Consider the following 20,456-nt stretch of genomic DNA (forward strand, 5'->3'; position numbering starts at 1 on the left):
GTATCACAGTAACGAGCGATGGTACGAGACAAAAAGATTTATTCACATTTAAATGCTGGAGTGCTCTAAATATAGCCACTTGTGGTTTTCCAGCCAAGTATAAAGAAATCACACTATCACGCTTGAATTCCATCACGAATAACTTATATTTTTTTTTTCAAAATTCTCACCAAAATGCTTTTGTACGCTTGTAAACAATATAATGAGCTGTCACTGGAATAATTTTAACAGCAGTCGGACGAGTGGATTAGAAATGACAGCAGTCTCAAGTTGGTTGCAGTTTTTTATCTCACCCTGTAAAGAGTGAAACTCATTCGAATTGGAGCGTGAGCGCTACTAGGAGCAGAAGAAAATCGATCAAACGCAATTTTTTGATACTGCTCGAATAGAAGTGGGCATGTTTTACTAGTTTTTGAGAGGGATCAATAGTTGTTCGGAATCGAGCAGATGCTAATGTTGCCGAACACTCTTTAAGCTATTATCATACAATTGTTGTATTTCAAAGCACGTGCATTTTTCTATACGAGATCACATACTAATTTACTTTTCTTTATCTTTGAAAAACCATGCAATTTCATTGTTAAAATTTGGATGTCATTGTTAGAATTTTTAATTTGAACAAAAAATCCTTTTCTAATAAAATTATCCAGTAATAATATCCTCACAATGCACCATATCCTTAACTCTAACAGTGTACCCAAAACTATAACAAAAAATAGTTGTTCCTAACAGCATTAATCTTGTTCTGTTTAATGTTACTTTAATACCCTACGTTTGTGATTAACAATATTTTGTTGTAGCAAAATACTTGTGTAACATTGTTGTTATAATCAAATTTTTATTTATTTTTAATTAAAAAAAAAACTTCCCAAACCATGCATCGCCTCTCCCATCCACGCTTCGCCAATTCTGAAATGTCAATAAAAATAATGCAGACCTCTATCAGGAGACAGTTAAACGTTTTACACGTTCGTCATTGTCGCCCGAAATGGATCGTTTCTCTCCATCACGCTATTCATTCAAGTCAAGTTCTCCATGTAAGTTTGAAAAAGAAAAAGTTCTATGTTTTTTTTTTCTATTATCCATGTGAATTGCAAATATTCAACTGAATTGGAAATAATTATGTATTTTGTTTTTTGTTCCAAAAAAGACGATTTTTACGTAGAGGCCACAGGCCGACGACGCAGTTCAGGTAAGAGTTAAGAATGTCTCCTAGAACACAGTCAACCCAAATAACAAAACAAAATAACTCTTACTTACAAAAACCAACAACTGCAACAATAGTAAGCTCTCTTTATTGTTTACCGACTAAAACTTTTCTAGAATAACCCAACAGCAACATAACACGCAGACATTGTCTAACATCTGTCAATATCTCTTTTTTGTTTTTTTGCTAACGAAAAATACAAGATTTATATTTCTCCCATATCTGCAGCGAGTTGTGTCGTTTGCGCCCCTCTTTTAACTTACTAGCCCGGTGCATTCATTCCTTCATTGTCGTTGGCGTTGACAATCCATATACACAGCCTCATTAGCTTCAGCAGAGGCGGCGGCACATGCGCAGGTGGCTAGTTGGTTTCCTACTCAATCCAATTGCTGCATAGCAGCTTACAACAAGAAGACCGATCAATCGAACTGCAGCATAGACCAGCCAGCCAGCCAGCCAGCCATGTTACTGTTGCATTTTGCCATAAAATCTGTGCCACTTGACGTTGCCTTAAATGGTGGCACATTGGCATGAATGGCTGACAACGAAGCGATATTTATGGCACATTTGTTGGCTAGCGATGTGAGAACGCACAAAATTAGAGGAGAGGAAAAAAACATTGCAAAATTTCTTCATTAATCATCTTTGGAGCATTTTCTATGTTGGAGCGTCGTTTGTCTTTTGTGTTTTATGGAATGACAGACTGGACGTGACATTTATTAACATCTGAATCGGACAATTTATGTGATGATGGTAGAGACGTCAATTGTCATGCCATCATCAAATGCATCATGATTTCTAATGTGCAGGTGGCTCTGATATATTTTTGTTTTGTTTTTTTTTCTTTTCTTTTTTTTGATGATGTGAAGATCACGCTTCAAAATTAATTGAATGTTATAGGAAAAATGCTTTTGTGGTTTATTGTAGGGTAATTCTTTTATTTCATATAAATAATGAAGACTTTATGATTAATATTTTTGCACACAACCGCCTTTTCGATTATTCTGCTAAGATTGATAACAATCGATTTAGAAGCAGATTCCGTGTATTTTACGACTTAGTTTTAGGTTGAACCCAATCCACAATCTGCAGGATATCTGTATATTGAAATACATCTGCCCAGTTGGTTCAGATATGAATGCAACCCCTCTAAACATGCTGAAATGGCTAATGGCTTGAATACCCTCCACAATGTGGAAACAATTTGGAAATTTTCAGAAAAAATAAATTCCGTTAAAAATTTTGTTAAAATCTTAAAAATACCGAATATAGGAAGTCGCCGGTATATTGGGGCCTATACGGAGACCAACATAGGCAACTTTTGTGATAAGTCATTACAACATTCAAATACTAAACATGAAAAAAATCCGGTGAATAATGTAGCTAAAATCATCAAAATACCGAATACGGGAATTGAGGTACCTCTATAGGTATATCAGGGCTATACGAAGACCTGGAGACCTGTAGTTCCCATGACGAACCCTAAATACAGAATTTGAAACCACTTTCCCTTCCAGAGGGTAAAGTACTCAGAAAGAGTGTGGATTTTCAGACAATTCCATTGGAAAATGTGACAAAAATCATCAAAATACCGAATATCGGGGTTACCGTTATATGGGGAATATACGATATCGTGGACCTAAATAGACAATTCTCTTTTAGAAGTCAAAGTACTCACAAAGAACTCCTTGTGTAGAATTTATTGTACCTAAAATACCGAATATAGTGAGGTATTGATATATGGGGCCTATACGAAGACCTGGACCTGAATAGACAAATTTCTGTCATAGACCAAAGTTTCCATGACGAACCCTAAATACGAAATTTGAAAATACGAAATACCGAATATCGGGGGTGCCGTTATTTGGGGACTATACGATATGGTGGACCGATATATCTCATCTTCGAACTTGACCTGCCTGCAGACAAAAGACAGATCTGTACGCGTGATTAAAACATACGGACTGACAGGCCTAAATCGTGTTAGAATTTTACGCTAATCAAGAATATATATATTTTGTTATGTCTGAAATTATTAATTCGATGAGTTACAAACGGAATGACGAACTTAATAATAGAATCTGTTGGATTTTGAACGTATTTTGCTCCCACTTAAAAGCGACATCGAACATTTCTGCTTCCAAGAGCGCACTCGCTCGAATTCGAGATAGTTTCATTTTTGGAACAAATTCGAGGATTTTTGTTGGTAGAGATAGATTATGGACATGTCGATTTTCCTGAAAAATCTTCAAATTTGAGTGCTATATTTATATTGCGTATTTTCTCTGAGAGGATTTAATCTTCTAACAGAGAAGCCGAAATACCAAAATACAGCAGATAGGGACAGAACTGGGACAGAAATATCCGAAATACCGTAATCGAGCGGTATGGGTATACATATTGTAACTCTTATGTTTCTTAAACAAATACCGATTTTGTTTCCATATAACAACAAATGTGCCTATCTTTCATATTTCCCTCAATGCAATATAGTTTCTTTGCCTTTTTAACGATTTGTAATTTATTATTTATTAACTTCCATCGCCCTCAAAAAATATTACATTTGATTTTACCAAATTTACTATTATTTACTATTTTGTACTATTATTGAACTTTAATCTTATAAGAGAATTTTGTGCTGAATTACGGCTCAAGGTTATTTCCAACTATTTAGGAGTGTTTTAGAATTTCAAGATACATCCCTCTGGCTGCGAATATTTCATCACTCCCAAAAAAGAAAAACAAAAACTGCAAAACAATTGAATTTATCTTATCTATGACGTTTTGCATGCGATCGATAAATCAGCCATTAGTCAATCTTTGACGTTTCACATGACACGACAGACAAGCCACTAAACTGATGAAGCCCACACAACATCGACACCACCAACAAGTTGGATGACAGATGTTTCCATTCCATTAATTTTCCACAAAAAAAAAAAAAAAAGAAACGAAATTGTCAACCGAATAGTGCATGAACGCTGCAAATGTTGGGCCACAACATGGGTTGGGTTGGATGTAATCAAGAAGCCATTGGCATTATTGGTAGTCCATTCCCATGTTTTTCTATCTGATAGTGGAATTATTTTCGTGTTTTTTTTTTTTTTTTGTTTTCTCTTATCTACAATTAGATAGTTGCCATTATTAATTTTTATGTCTTACAAAGCGCTTAATATCTTTTTTCTCGTTCGTTTTTTTTTATTACTTTTTAACATTTCCTCAGTACAACAAATCAATTAGATGTTGCTGTTGTTATTTTTTTTAATTGCATCTGTTGTCGATGTTTTGCAATTCCGCTCGTTGTTTATTTTGTTGCTCGCAATTATTAAATTTTGTCTGAACTGTTGCCAGTATATGGAGAGGAGTGGAGTTGCCCCGCTTGTCGGCGGGGGAGTGCGGCCAGCCATTACATGCCGATAGAATTTGCATGCATTTGTTGTTAATGAATTGCAAAACAAAAGCAAGTTTTGCCTTAATAACAGTCTAATAATCGGTTTTGTGTTCTTTCTGGAAAAACTCCCCCACACTTGAACTCACGACAACCAATTTTAGGTTACAAACAGCCAGAAACAACAACGACAACAGCAAAAAATGCAACTTTTTAATATTTGCAAGTATGACATGTGTGTTCGTCGTTGCGTGTGTATGTGTGTTTGTATCAATGACCATGATATAATTGCATTTATTTTCATATTTTGTAAACTAAACTGAATCGAACGAATTCATAAATTGCATTAATTTTCATTTGCAAAGCCATTTAACGATATCCGTTTGAATTAAATTACTCCATCAAATTGAATTCAATTGTTTTGTACAAGTTCGATTTTGTTCTTTATGTTTTACAAAACAATTCGAATTGCATGCAAAGTTTCCAATGTCTTATGACAACCTACAAAGCCAAGTGAAGCGAAACTCTTGCATGGAGTGGTAGAGTACCAAGTCCAATTTTTCGTTCTAATTTAAAATAAAATGGATTGAAGGGATCATATTACATTTGAAATAAAAGCCAAAGGAGTTTAAGCGATGAAACCACCACGCCGGAACGCAGAGTATAGGTTTAATTTAAAGTTTATTAGAAAGCTTCAGTCCGGCTGATATAGAACCTCAACATTTGACCATGTATCTTAAAGATTGGACCTATATGTCCCACTACGTTACATCTAGGTATTGTTTGTAGAGATGATGCAATGCGCGAACTTTGCAGAAAATAGGGGGACGTCTTACTTTTGATAGGAGTTGTGATTAAAGAATAACAAATTCAATTTTTTCTATAATCAAGGGGAAAACCCAGCAGATTATAAACGTAGAGCTAAAAGAAGGAAACACGTGTATTGGCGTTTTAAAAGTTTACATTATAAAGTAACATAAATGCCTTCATATTGTTTTGACTGCATACAGTAGGACTCCTATAGTTTGAGATATATTGCGCAACATTTGAGATAGAGCTTTGAAATTTTTTAAAGATTTTTAGAGATACCTCCGAATTAAGTCATTTCCTATATTAACGATTCTAGATTTAATCCAAAGAGGAATCTCAATCCGAACCTGTTCAAAAGTGTGGGGAAATTGTTCCCTCCATTTAGGCTACTTTGCGATGTAAACTTTTAAAATGCCGATACAATTGCAGATAAATAATATTGTTCAGATTCCAAATTTTGTTTACTTTTCGAAATAATAAACACAAATTGAATTTGTTTTTACTAAATTGGCAAAATTCGCAATTTTACTAAAATAGTAGTTTTTGCCAGCTATTTTATTTGTGTAGTTTTTGGATAATTTTTTAATAGTTTTCTCAAGTTTTGGTAAAATTTGTCAAAAATTATATTTTTCTAATAATCGGCACCCCCTGCCGACTACTGGCAGATCTCTTTTTTTCTGTTCCTAATGTCGGCATTAAATAATATAACAGAAAAATGCTTGATTCGTAAATTTTTTAAGTTATAAAATGATCTTTAGACTGTTATTTACTATAATTAAATATTTCTGATTCCAAAAGTATTAAATTTAATTTACTTAAATCGATTATTAAGTTGACACCACCACTAATTTGTTCTTTGCAAACAAGCACTATCGTACGCTTTGGAAGACACTCACTGACAAAAATCGTTATTCTCTCGTAATAAATGATCGGAGCTCATTGTTTTTTTTTACAGAAAGAGAGCAGATAACACTGTTGACGTTTTTTGTAATTAATTCATTATTTAGTCAATTCTATTCTTAGTTATATAAGGTTACATTTCAAAATTGCCGACTACTGGGACATGCCGACCTTAGGCGCACTTACCCTATGTATGATTTATCGCATCTGACCTAAGTCCTATCTAAATGTTACAGAGTATCAAGTTTGAACTATATCGGATACCCCTCTCTTTCATATATTCTCTTTTCACACCTGCTCTTAATATGTTGGTATGTGCTAAGTTTAATCAAAATCGCTGTACGAAAGGTATTTTTATTATTATTTTTCTTCTATAAAATGTTGAACCTTTGTCTGCTCACAAAGGCTGTTTGAGAAAAGTCGCTGGTTGGTCTCACATATTATGAGAGATATAGGTAATAGAAAAAGGAAATTTATTTCAATTCATTGAAATATTGATTCAAATATTAAGATGTACAAAGTTTGAAATTGGATAAACTATTTTCTTTGAAAATGTTGCTGTTTTTTTTTGGAGGAGTCCTCCATCCATCCAATTAAACAGAAATTTCGTTAAAGAGACCTGTTTCTTATTGCATCAGATTGAGTGAGTGGAAAGAATTACGCTCATCGACCCTGACCCTGCCTTACACCATACTATGGGGGCTGAGTTTGTAATACATTTTGTAACTCCTCGATACCAATATTTTACACCCCACAAAGTATGTACAGGGTGAGATTAGAAAAGTGCAACAAAGTCAAACGCCATAATTTTTACTTGCTTTAATTTTATTGAATTAAGGGCAAAAATGTCGGAAATATCATCAAATTCATCAAAAAGTTAAGACTTGTTCGAATTGGTCACCTTTGGCACGAATTATGGCCTTCAAACGGCCATTGAAACCGTCACATGCTGCCCGAATGTTGCGCTGCGACCATTCCCGGCGAAGCACTTGCTTGAGATGATCGACACTTTGGTATTTTTAGTGCCAACCTTGCTTTCCAAAATACTCCAGACACAATAGTCCAAAGGATTGGTATCCGGAGATTAAGGTGACCATTGTGCGCTGGAAATGAAGCGAGGAACCTCATTTTAAAACCATTCTTGGGCGGCGAGTGCTGAGTGCGACGGTGCTGAATCCTGTTGGAATGTCCAAGGTCTGCAGCCAAAATGTTTGCGTGCCCAAGGCTTTAATACACCCTCCAATATATATAATATTCGGAATTTATTCTGATGCCACGGTCGATTAATACGAGCGGAGAACGACCATCGGCTGTTATGGCGGCCCACACCACCACCATGGCCCTCGCTTGAATTGTGGTGGCCAACCAGAGGTGCACATTTTCAGCTGACCTCTTTGTTTTTTACAAACTGCTGGACAACGAATGTTTTCTCATCGGACAAAACCAAATTCGGCAGTTCACCAATTTCGACCAAGCGAAGCAACTCTTTAGCTCTTTTGAGTATATTTTCTTTCTGCTGCGGTGTAAGTTCTTGCACTTTTCGGAATTTCAATGGCTCATTTTTTCAATATTGCGATATGTCCAGTTCACGAACCATTATTAGGCCACTGCAACGCGGGTTTCGATCAAGTCGCTTCTTTACTTATCGAACCATAGCTGCTGATGTTGCTGTTTTCTTCCGTCCACTTCCTTCCACGTCGGGCTACCAGTATCACGGTAACGAGCGATGGTACGAGACACAAAAGATTTATTCGCATTTAAAGGCTGGAGTGCTCCAACGATAGTCACTTGTGGTTTTCAGCCAAATATAAAGAAGTCACACTATCACGCTTGAACTCCATCACGTATATCTTTTTTCTGAACAATTCTCACCAAAATGCTTTTGTACGCTTGTAAACAATATAATGAGCTGTCACTGGAATAATTTCAACAGCTGTCGGACGAGTGGCTTAGAAATGACAGCAGACTGAATTTGGTTGCAGTTCTTTCATCTCATCCTGTATATTCTTCATCAGCATATCTGCCCGCCAGCCTGTCTGCATCCGAACGGAATGAAGTAGATTGACAAAACTCAATTGTATTTTAGATCGAAGCTGAGGTACCCATATAACGAAATCAGCCGATGTTTGGAAGTTAAATGATTTTAGACAAATTGTTTACGATTTTTTTTTTTTTTTTTTTTTTTGAATTGGTTTAAATTTATGTAAAATTGCTTTTACCCGTAACGAATCAAACGTTCCGAATAGAAAATGCTGTCAAGTCCTTGGAAATAAAATTAACCGGACCCATGAACCAATATTGAAAATATTCTGCAACAGCCATTTCAGCTGATAAATCGGGCGGTGTCGCTACATTGTGCCCTCTAAAATACCGTTACATGTAGACCACTCCACAACCTACACGGATATGTCATTTTTCAATGACAATTTAAAGCTTTGTTATTCGCCGTTTTAACAGAGGGCCGTGGCAAATGCCTTTTATTTAAGAGGATAAAAATAGGAAATTCTATGTACTGACCTTGAAAATATTATTTTCAACAATATTTTTTACTTACAATTAAAAATGTTGTTTTATTTGGAAACCAATTCCCCGGTACCTCCCGCCACGAAATCTTTTAATGATTAAAACTGTTTTTTAAGTACACTTTCCGTAGTTTGAAAACATCCATGTTAAGAGAACTGCGTACACTATTTCAAGATATTGTGAGGAAAATTCCATGATTTATGGTTGACCCTATTACCACAGTAAAAAATAATATCGAAATCATATTGTAAAACTTAAATTTCCAATTCAATATAAGATATATCGATTTTAAAATGTTTTCTATGTATCGAAAAATGTGTAAATTCATTAAAAGTGTGTAAATAATGAAAGTGTGATGGAAACAAGCGACATGTAAATTAAGACTAATCTCTTAACCCGGAATGACATCATGAACTCGTTTAGGTTATTTTTTTTTCTTCTAACAAAAGTAAAATGTAAACAAAAATTCGAGTATACTACTGTCATAACAAAAAAACAACAACAACAACAACAACCACATCTGAATAAATACTAGCCATAACTTCTCATTTTGTATTGTAATGGCAGCGATAATATTGAAGATCGTATTGGTATTAATAAAATGATTACATATTGAATTCATGCTTGGTTTTGGGGAACATTGCCCAAATATGGGTCCACTACTGATACATGCTACTACCAGATATCAAACTGATTCCAACTAAGCTCTACAATAATTTCTCCATTTGTTCTCTTTTGCAGATCACGGCGCTATACTGACACACGACACGGAACAGTTTATCATCGGACAGAGGGTATGGGTTGGTGGCATACGTCCCGGGCAAATAGCCTATATTGGTGAGACACATTTTGCCCCAGGAGACTGGGCTGGCATAGTGTTGGACGAACCCAGTGGTAAGTTTGAAATCGCGTAAATTGTTTTAAATCCGACTCGTTTTAATATTTTTATTTTGCAAAAAAAAAAAACAAACAAACAAAACTTTAAGGTAAAAATGATGGTTGTGTTGCCGGTAAACGTTACTTCCAGTGCGAACCAAAGCGTGGCATATTCTCACGCTTGACTCGCCTCACATTGGCTCCACTGCCAGGAGCCTCAACACCAACTTCGCCACTATCAAAAATGTCGCCAGATCGCTCACGCACCGTATCGCCCACAGCCAGTATTCGCAGTTCATTCTTGCGTAGTCCAGGAAGTAAGTTTTTAAAATACTACGCTGAGCGTTAAAGAAGCATGTAATATGGTTTGAAGTTCTCAAAAAGTTTGTACAGAAATTTCTACATTTTTTTACTTTAACCAAATTCATAATATTGACTTTGTTCGTTTACATTAAAAAATACTAGTAAAAAAGCGAAATATAGAATTCTACTGAGAAAGTAAAGGAAGAGACAATTATGGCAAATCTCACAATCCATAAAAATCAGCATATACGCCAATCGGAAGCGGCCAGTCTTCAGTCAATGCTTTTTACTCCGGCCATTTCTTTCTTTTTTTCCACAATTTTCTGGCGATTTCTACATTAGGTGTCAAATTGTGGTTTTGATTATCAGTCGGTTTTCCCGCCAGATGTATACCCTCAGCCAATGTTCCAATATATTCCATGCCAATGTATGCCAATATATTCCATCTTCATATCAGACCTTGGGTTAATTAAAATATTGTGATGTGTGCAAAATGAATACAATCGGACTCTTACATTACATTTTATAAGAGTTATAATTATTCATATACATTTTCGCACCTGACCTAGCATTAGGATTTGCAAAATTGAAGCAAAATCGGATTATTCTTTCTCTTTTCTGTGCAGTAAAATATTTTCTTTGACAATTTCGAACTTTTATGGGGAAGGCACCAGAAAGAGTGGACCGATATTGCCCATCTCCGAATTCGATCTAAGTCTGATAATAATATAACGATATACCATGTTTGGATCGAATCGGATAGACCTAGGGTTTAAAACCGTTATTTCGATAAGGCACGTTTTGGCCGTATCAATTCCATGATTTTAGCTCCATTGTTAAAAAAAAAAACATTATGGCGGCAAACTAGTAGCTTTTAGTACTCTTCGTACTATCAGCTTCGTACAGCCAAGCTCTATCAGTTCGCCCAACGCAAATGGTACCATATTTGGTACCGTTTAGTACATTCGGTATTCTTCCAGTTCGAATTTCTAAAATGTTTTTCCGCACACCATTTTGTTTATGGGTTCGGCCATAATAGGAAAGGTTAACTTTTCAATGTAAAATGCATAAAAATATAAGAATAGGAACCATTCCGGAGCCGGACCAAGTCACTGGGGACCCTGTCAATCCTACAACTTCGGTTTTGTATTTTAGCAGCAAGGAAAGAGTTCTATGAATCGATTAAGTCTTCAAGACCATGGAAACAGGTTAATTTTACCATCAACGTTGGGCCAATCTAGTTCGATCGAACGAACTAGTTCCTTATCGAGATATGAAATCACTCATACATTTAGAAACCGGATATTTTTATTTTATTATTATTATTATTATTATTATTTTTTTTTTTTTTTGGAAAAACTTACATTGCTGGGCGCGCACTGGGAATATAACTCAGTTTTGCAATAGAAAGAAATCCGAATAACATTTTGCATTTAATTCTGACAGAAAGCGGATATAGCCTCAGGGCTGTATTTCAGCTGTTTACACAGCTGTTCTACCTCCTAATTGTGCCATGGATATGAGTATGTTCAAAGATTGGAACATTTTTATACCGAAATCGGAGTTAAAAAACAGTTTTTTAATGCCAAATGTAAAAACTTCAAATCATATTACATTTCTTTAAATTTGAAGTCTTACAAAATATTTTAATCCAAATCTCGTTCCAAACAAAAAAGAAAATGGCTTGACCGTTGGTGATCGCGTTATTGTGTCCTCCGGCTTTGGCAGTCGCCCCGGTATTCTACGTTATTTGGGCGAAACACAATTTGCCTCTGGCAATTGGTGCGGCATTGAACTCGACGAAGCAACTGGCAAAAATGATGGTTCCGTGGATGGTGTCAGGTATGTTTTTCCCTAACCAAAGATGGCGGAATTTTCATCTATCATGTTTTCTGTTTTTTTTTTTTATTAATTTTCCATTACACATTTTCCACACAGATATTTCGAATGCAAACCCAAATATGGTGTCTTTGTGCCAATCGCTAAGGTCTCATTGTCACCATCATCGAAAAAGTCGCGTCTCTCCCGTACCGGATCCCGTGAATCTCTCACATCAATTGGCACAATGAACAGCATTGCCACGACGAATACATCGCGTTTGCGCTTGAATGCTCAGGTATAAATAGGAATACAGCTCCATCTTCTTCTACCACTTGTTTGTCTGTTGTTATTGTACTCCTAAACTTTGGTGCATGCAATTTCGTTTCAGTTTAAGTTACTTTTTTTTGATCGATTTATTTTATTTTTCTACTGATTTTCCCCCCTTCCCACTAAGTTCAATCAAGATTTGCAATTAATTTTCCAAACAAACGCAAGACATGCCTCTCTTAATATTCTGATGTTTAACCAGAAATGCAACAAAGCACTAACAACAAATCCCCAATTAATGTCAATTAACCCTAATTTTCAAATCCCAATTTTTTCCAAGCAGCGCAAATCGTCGTCAGCTAAACCCGTTGCTGTAACAACGCCAAAAACACAATTTTCGATGCAGGTACGCTAATATATCATACTACCAAACTCCTACACACCAATATACCAAACATACATCCCCATTGAATATCGTAAAAAAATTAAAAAAAAATATTAATTAATTGAAATTATTTTAAGTTGATTTTTAATTTTATTCGTATTTAAGAATATAACCCCCCAATAATAAATAAAATCAAAACAAATCAAAATTTATTCATTTTACATATGTATGTACATAGTATATGTTTGTGTATAATGTTACTAACGCCATCATTTATTTAAGGAATAGAAAATATTAAAAAATAAAAAATTAAAAAATAATCATTGGCTTTCAAAATTTGTTCAAACATTGGCAGCTTCATTTTAATGCTAAGTTCATATTATTAGTTTAAAATAAGTTTGGCCAAATTCAAAATTGTTAAAACCGGTATTTGCATTGGCTTAAATCATTTTTCGTTTTCAGTTAGTCGAAGAATTGGACCACTAATCAAATTACTTTCCTGTACAACAAAACGGTTTTACGAAATTTGAACATTATTTATTTATTGATTTTTAATTTTTGTAAATGAAGTATTTTTTGTATGTACGTCGGGGAGTTTTTGAAAATGAATAACGAGTTTCTTTTTCTATTTTTTTATTATATAAATATGGTTATTACACAGTGCGGCAAAATGTAAATTATAAAATCGAAAGTGCAACTTTTCAGAATGTATTCAGATTTTATAAATATTTTTCTTTTTCGGTTAAGTTCATAGGATACATATATTTTGTTCTGTACTCTCTTTTAAGTCGCATTGCCTTTTCAGTAAATTAACTCTTTTCGAGTAAAAATTTGTAAAATTTGCAGTGCTAATGTGAAAACTACAGAAACATTCACAGTTCCACAACACCAGAAACAATCACAGTTCCACGCCACAACAAATATATTTGAAAGTTACAAGTACCCCCTACTTCGTCAGCGAAAAGTCCTCCTTAACATTTTGAATAACATTCTGAATTTTACCTCTATTCCTCCACCCAATACCAAATGTAGTACCATTCTGTACTTTTTATGCAATTGGGGTACACATCTCCGCAATCACTTCCATATGTCCAGGCTACACATGCAGAGTGACCCTAAGTCCACCCAAATCCAAATTGTACCAAACGTAGTACTATTTAGTACTTTACGTGCACTTGTAGTACACATTTCTAAAACCACCTCTTTATTACGAATCTACTACAACCAGAGACCCCAATAGAGAATTTCAAAATTTCCAATAACCCTTTGGTGCATCTATTCTGCTCTCCATCAGTGACTCACATTCCAAAATTCAGAATTCCAGCTCCATCGTAATAATTCAATTCCACCATAATAATCCATCATAATTCAAATTTGTACATTTAGTTCTAAAGTACCATTTAGTTCCAAAGCTTCCTACATACCCCATACTCCCACGGCAGTCCTCATTTCAAATTTTAGGATTCCACCCATGTTGGTTCGTCCAAATACAAATTGTACTTTATTTGGTACGTTTTAACACATATAAGTACAAATCACCAATATAGGTAGTTTTCTATATATCCCAATTTTACACTCCAACAGTAATTATATTTCCAATTTTCAGGATACCAGCTCTATTGTTTTACCCAAATCAAAATTTAGTACCATTTAGTACACTTAAGGACAAATTTTCGCAACTACCAACATCATAAAGTCCAATAGAAATCCATCGGTTTACCCAAAATTTAAATTGTACCAAATTTATTATTTAGTACACATTAAATACGAATTTCCTTTCTTATTTCTAAATTTCAAGATGTGTACTTTCCGCCAGTAATGTTAATTTCAAATTTCAGGATTCTAGCTCCATCCGTTCCTCCAAATTCAAATTGTACTAAATTTATTGCCGTTTAGTACTTTTCGTATAAATGATTACACGGTTCCAAAATTACATCCTTACATTGATTCTACTCCCAACATTGATTCCGATTCCAAGTTTTAAGTTTTTAGCTTAACCGTTCATATAATACGAAATAGTACCAAATGTAGTACATTTTTTTTCGCACACTTATAGTACGAATTCCCAGAAACTCTTTGGCATATCTATCATACACTCTATCAGTGACGCTCATTCTAAATTTTAGAGTTCTAGCTCTACTGTTTCCGCAAATACAAAGCGTACCATATTTAGTACCTTGTAATACCTTTTTACAGTTCTAGTACGAATTTCCAAAAAACCCGGACTTATCTGACCCTTTCAGACCATGAGTGAGGGTCAAGATTCTATCTTCAACCGTTTCGTCTGGGCGTGGAGGAACATTTAAGCCAGTCAGTCAATAACTTTACTCTTTTATTAATATAGATTGCATCTCACTATTTCGTCGCGACGTATTTATTCCGGAAAAAAATTTTCCCGTTGTATTTTATTAAAACTGAGATTGTAGTCTCAGGTAGAAGGTGGCTAAAGAACAAACAAAAAAATAAACTTTTCAAATTTCCAAAGTCAAGTTGATAAAATTGAATAAAATTGCTAATTCTGGCTGATTCTGGAACTATATAATTGGTAAGACGTCTTCCTAAGAGTTGTGGCAATGAATACATTCTGAACAGGGCCATTTTTTTAGTTTTTTAGCTTTTTTAGCCTTGTGTAGCATAACATATTAATTTTTTTAGCTGCTTATAAAACACAATAACACCGTATATTTTTTTAAAGTTTAAACTAACTCACCACTCCATCAATTATATTCATATTTTTATAAAAAAAACTTCTTGTCATTCAAATTAACCCAATAATTTAATATACACAAAAAAGCAACAATCCTACACTATATTTTCCTTCAACGTTTTTCCTTTAAGACCCCTGCCATTAATTTATTAAAATTGTATATTCTCTATTGTAAACTATCATTATTATTATGTTCGTTTATTATATATTTACCTACAAATATTTCTTGTTTTTGGATGAACTTTTTATTTTTTTTCTGTAAATAAAGCTAAGTTTATGGATTTTCTAAAATAAAAAAAACGACAACAAATTCCAAAATGTTTTCTGTTATTTTGCACGCTTTTGTTTTATTTTCTATTCTGTAACATGTTTTATATTTTGGTTTTCGTTTCTCCTTTATTTTTGTTTTATTCTAAACCCCACTTTTTTATCGGTTTCTTTTTCTACGGAAGCTTTTGTTATTTTTTATTTGAGTTTAAAATAACCCTTTCCTTATGCATGGAAATATGGCTAATGTAAGTGATTTTTTATTATTCTTCTTTTTTATATATAATTATATACATACATATGTACACTAATTTTGAAATTGTTTTATAATCTCTGAGATTGTGAATGGTCAAATTTTCTTTCCTAACTACTTTCGACTAAATATGTATATACAAAAAAAGTCGAATAGTGTCTGGACGTCGTATTATTATTACTTAAAAAAAAAAAAAAAAAAAAAAAAAAACAAGTAAAAAAACAGTAAGTTAGGCCGGGGAATTTTGAATACCCTCCACCATTTGGAACGAATTTGTAAATTTTCAAAAAAATAAATTCGCCAAAAATTCTGTTAAAATCTTAAAAATACCGAATATAGCCGTTAATATTGGGATTTATACGAAGACGTGGACATGTATAGGCAAGTTTTGTCATAAGCAATTACAATATTCAAATACGAAACTTGAAAAAAATCCTGTGAATAATGTAGCTAAAATCATCAAAATACCGAATATAGGGAGGTACTTATGTATGGGGCTTGTACGAAGGCCTGGACCTGCATAGAAAATTTTCTGTCATAGTCTGTAGTTCCCATTACGAACTCTAAATACGAAACAACAACAAACAGTGAATGATGTCGCTAAAATCATCAAAATACCGAATATTTGAATGTACCATTATATGGAGGCTATACGAAGACGTGCCCCTTGCATAATTTTTTGTCATAGGCTATAGTACATATTACGAATTCTAGGTACGCAATTTGAAACAACTCCGGTGAATAACGTCCCTAAAATCGCCAAATATCTAACATCAGGGGGAGCACCGTTTTATGTGGGCTATACGATATCTTGAACCCATATAGATTTTTCTCTTCCAGGGATAAGGTGCTTGGACAGAACTTCTAGCATGGATTTTTACACAATTCCACTGAAAAATTTTGCTGAAATCATCACAATACCGAGTATAGGTATCGTGATATCGTGGACCTATATAGACAATAATCTTCCAGGGGATGAAATACTCAGAAGGTATTACTTATGTGGATTTTCAGACAATTTTATTGAAAAATGTGGCTAAAACCATCAAAATACCGAATATCGGGGGCACCGTTGTATGGGGGCTATACGATATCGTGGACCGATATACCCCATCTTCGAACTTGACCTGCCTGCAGACAAAAGACTGATCTGTGCAAAATTTCCTATCTTATTCGTTTAGACTCTAGCGTTATTACACCAGACGGACGGACGGACAGGGCTAAATCGTCTTAGAATTTTACGCCGATCAAGAATATATGTACTTTGATATGTCTAAAATGATTATTTCGAAGAGTTACAAACGGAATGACCAACTTAATATACCCTCCATACTATGTATTAGCTCAAATGAATCCAGCCTTTCGCTCAGTCCATTGATTTATTAGGACCAAATCCCATTAGCGCCCTTTGGCCTTAATATTTATATAACCTTCACCGAAGTTGAAGACTACCCAATATTGTATTATTAGATATGAGAAAGTCGATATTCGCAATACATGGTCGATAGCTAAATTTGCTTTTGGATCTTTTAATATATCTCTCAACCTCAAGTCGTAGAAATTGATAGGAGTTTCTTTTGGTTTTGAGGTGGGTATTATAAACTGAGCACAAAATCAACACTAAGAACATTAATTGTTGCATATTTTTTTTGATTGCGTGGGAAAGAAAAATCGACAGAAAATGATCGCTAAATCGAAAATGTAGAATTATCATTATACTACGATACCGAATAATCAATTTTAAGCAGAGCTCCGAAATTTTCAAATACAGTTTTGAATAGCGATGGAGGGCGTAAGTAGAGGGCGAATGCAACGAACCATGCAAGTTGCATGGTCTCTTGTCTCCGGCCAAAAACTAGGTTAACCGTGGACAGAGATGGTCTGTTTCACAGTTTTTTTTTTTCAACTGTCGAAGGTGTAAACTTCGAAAACGTCATACATCTGTAGTAAAAGTATAAAACGTCCTAAATATTGTTATATCGTATTATCGAAACTCTCTGATCACAATGAGGCTGGATTTTTATTCTATGAATATGAATAGAAAATATTTTTTCATTTGACATTTGTCGCCTCATTCATTTCAGAAGAACAAGAATTAAGCACCTGTGTTTTGTTGTTGCAAAATTGTGAAGCTTAAAACCGTTATTTATATAAAAACAACTGCATTTATTGTAGCTAGCTTTAATCCTGTGACCAAACAGAAGGATGCGGGCATTAACAATTATAATAAGCTTGACATATGTTCAATCGCCGCGTTTCTGTTAAAAACTCTTTTTTTCGGGTTAATTAAGTCAAAATGACCTGTATTTTGGTACATCTCACCGAATTCAATCTAGAAGCAAGTAAATCAAATGTTTCATCCAGAAGAATGATATTTGGTACCGTACATCAAATACTGCTTCGAAAATACCTCCGTTAAATTTTATCGAGATCGGTTCAGATTGGGCTTTATCTTCAGCCCAAATGGATTGAATTTTGGCAATTACGACTGAATTCATACTATAATCCAGTACTTCAAATTTGGTGTAAATCGATTCAGATATAGCTATAGCTCCCATATATGTATATATGTTTTATCCGATTTGGGGTTTAAAGTCCGTCACAAGTGTAATATGCATTCCACAACAATGATCTTTGGTACCAAATATCAGATACAGCTCCGAAATAAGTGTATCAAATTTTGTCAAGATCGGTTCAGATTTGGATATAGCTTCCATATATATCTTCAACCGATTTCGGGTTAATTGTGCCCTAAATGGCCAATATCAGTCCAAATGACCTGAATTTTATCATATCTGACCAAATTCAGACTAAAGGCATGTACATTAAATTCGGAGAACATCGGTTGAGATATAGCTATAGCTCCCATATATATTTTTCATCTGATTTGGTGTTTAAGTCCCTCACATTCGTAATATGCATTGGACAACAATGATATTTTTTTTATTAATATCAGCCCATATAGAGTGAAATTCGGGACGTACGTTTCCATTTGGAGCAACTTGGCTCCGATATATATATTTTTATTATATCGTGCTATGGAGTGCACTATAACTGTTCTAAAGCCAAATGTTGACAGGTGGTATGATCTACTTGAAATAAATTCTTTTGTTACGGGAGCTCTACTAAATATGCATAGTGGTGTAGGGTATCATTTAGTCGACCCCGACCGACTTTTGACTATTCCTTACTGGTCTTAATTTGGAAATATCGCGTGCAAACCCTACAAATCAATATTCTCATGACGAACATTATTTTTTGTAATGGTTTTTAATGTAGTTCAATTGTGTATCCCAATATCTTAAGGAATTCGTTCACTCTATTTCAAGGGCATTACATGTACATAACTTTTACCATAATATTGTAGTAGGGTATCACGAGGTCCTCAAATTGAGTTTAATTTTTCGATGTTGGCAAAAGCTAAATTAAACCGACTTCAATTAATGGCATTGTATCCATTGTATTGCATGTATACATCTATTAACCTTTCTAAGGGGCTGTTAGCGCTTTTTTTATTTTTGCATTTTCATGGTACTTTGGAGATGCGAAATTTGAAATCAAAGTGTCATCAGATAAAGACTCAAAAATGAGGCAGCCGTGTTCGAGAGATAATGTAATACAATTGTAGTAGTAAAAATTTTAGTTTTTCAAGTGGTCCAAAGAATCTTAAATTCACAAAGTTTTTTGAATATCCATTTTCATTTTTTTTTTTGTTTTTTTTTTTTTTTTTTTTGGAAGCATGTTAATTTTTTGTTAAAAGAACGAGCCAAAAGCACGCTTTCTGGTATTTTGACCATTCACTTTCTGCATAGAGAATAAGCCCTCATACAAAACTATCTGCATATTTCAAAGTTTTGATTTTTATTTTGGTTTTGATAATATTGTTGGGGTTATAATGGAATATATCGAATAAAAAAACTTTAATTTTGTTGTACCCTACGTGTATACATTTCTACAATTCTACTTTTCCCCTATTCTTTAAATATATACTCTTTATAGGATATTTTGCGCGAGAAACAACAACACATTGAACAATTGATGATCGAACGCGACTTGGATCGTGAGGATTCACAGAATCAGGCATTCCAGTACCAGAAGAATATCAATGAGGTAAATATATTCAGTGATATAACATATCCACCACCGACACCATCGTCCCTGATGGCAATGCGGCGTCCGTTCGGTGTGCTCTCCACGAAACAACAGCCAGCACCGATTTCAAAGAACACAACATTGGTCGAACGTTCGCCCTCGCGTTCCTTGACCTCATCACCGGTGGCAACGAAAAAGAAAGTTTGGTTTAGCGACAAAGAGAGACTTTATTTTCCACGTGGCTTGTCAACGAAAACATTATTTTAAGATTTGTTAATTCCGTTCTCAGTTTTTTGTTTTCTTTCGTTTTGTGTTCTTGTATTCTAATTTAAAGCGTGATAGCGATTTGTGTTGAATGACTTCAAACGTTATTCGATGAAGATCGATCCATCACCTGGCAAATACCACAATTAAATTGCACCTACCTCTAAGGTGTTTTCTCCATGAGGCATTTCCATCATACATACATACATACGTACACATTCACACCGAATATAACCTTGACGACACAAAGGACAATGTGGGATCATTTTATGTTTATGTATCTTACTGCTAATATTTTTTCACTTCGAATAGTTTGGCGGCTTAAAACATTTACAGCTGATATTGGCTGGCAATACAAAACAGTTACATATACAACGGCATCGGAACTGAATT

General features: G+C 34.5%; 1 protein-coding gene across 12 annotated transcripts in view; it reads left to right on the forward strand.

The window, feature by feature from the left end:
* The window catches only part of LOC101888705 (restin homolog), a 126,634-nt gene that overhangs the window by 77,131 nt on the left and 29,047 nt on the right, over positions 1-20,456 (forward strand). For 6 of the 12 annotated variants that reach the window (XM_005182956.4, XM_005182958.4, XM_005182955.4 and 3 more), the window contains 8 exons: positions 936-1,037; positions 1,151-1,192; positions 9,570-9,722; positions 9,815-10,021; positions 11,684-11,849; positions 11,946-12,123; positions 12,439-12,501; positions 19,707-19,817. In XM_005182956.4, coding sequence (XP_005183013.1) covers positions 936-1,037; positions 1,151-1,192; positions 9,570-9,722; positions 9,815-10,021; positions 11,684-11,849; positions 11,946-12,123; positions 12,439-12,501; positions 19,707-19,817 — 1,022 coding nt within the window. The remainder of the gene's footprint in view (positions 1-935; positions 1,038-1,150; positions 1,193-9,569; positions 9,723-9,814; positions 10,022-11,683; positions 11,850-11,945; positions 12,124-12,438; positions 12,502-19,706; positions 19,818-20,456) is intronic. The other 6 variants (XM_059129758.1, XM_059129757.1, XM_020036549.2 and 3 more) reach the window with 3 other exon arrangements.

Source organism: Musca domestica, unplaced genomic scaffold (assembly GCF_030504385.1).
Source record: "Musca domestica strain aabys unplaced genomic scaffold, Musca_domestica.polishedcontigs.V.1.1 68, whole genome shotgun sequence".
Lineage (NCBI taxonomy): Eukaryota > Metazoa > Arthropoda > Insecta > Diptera > Muscidae > Musca > Musca domestica.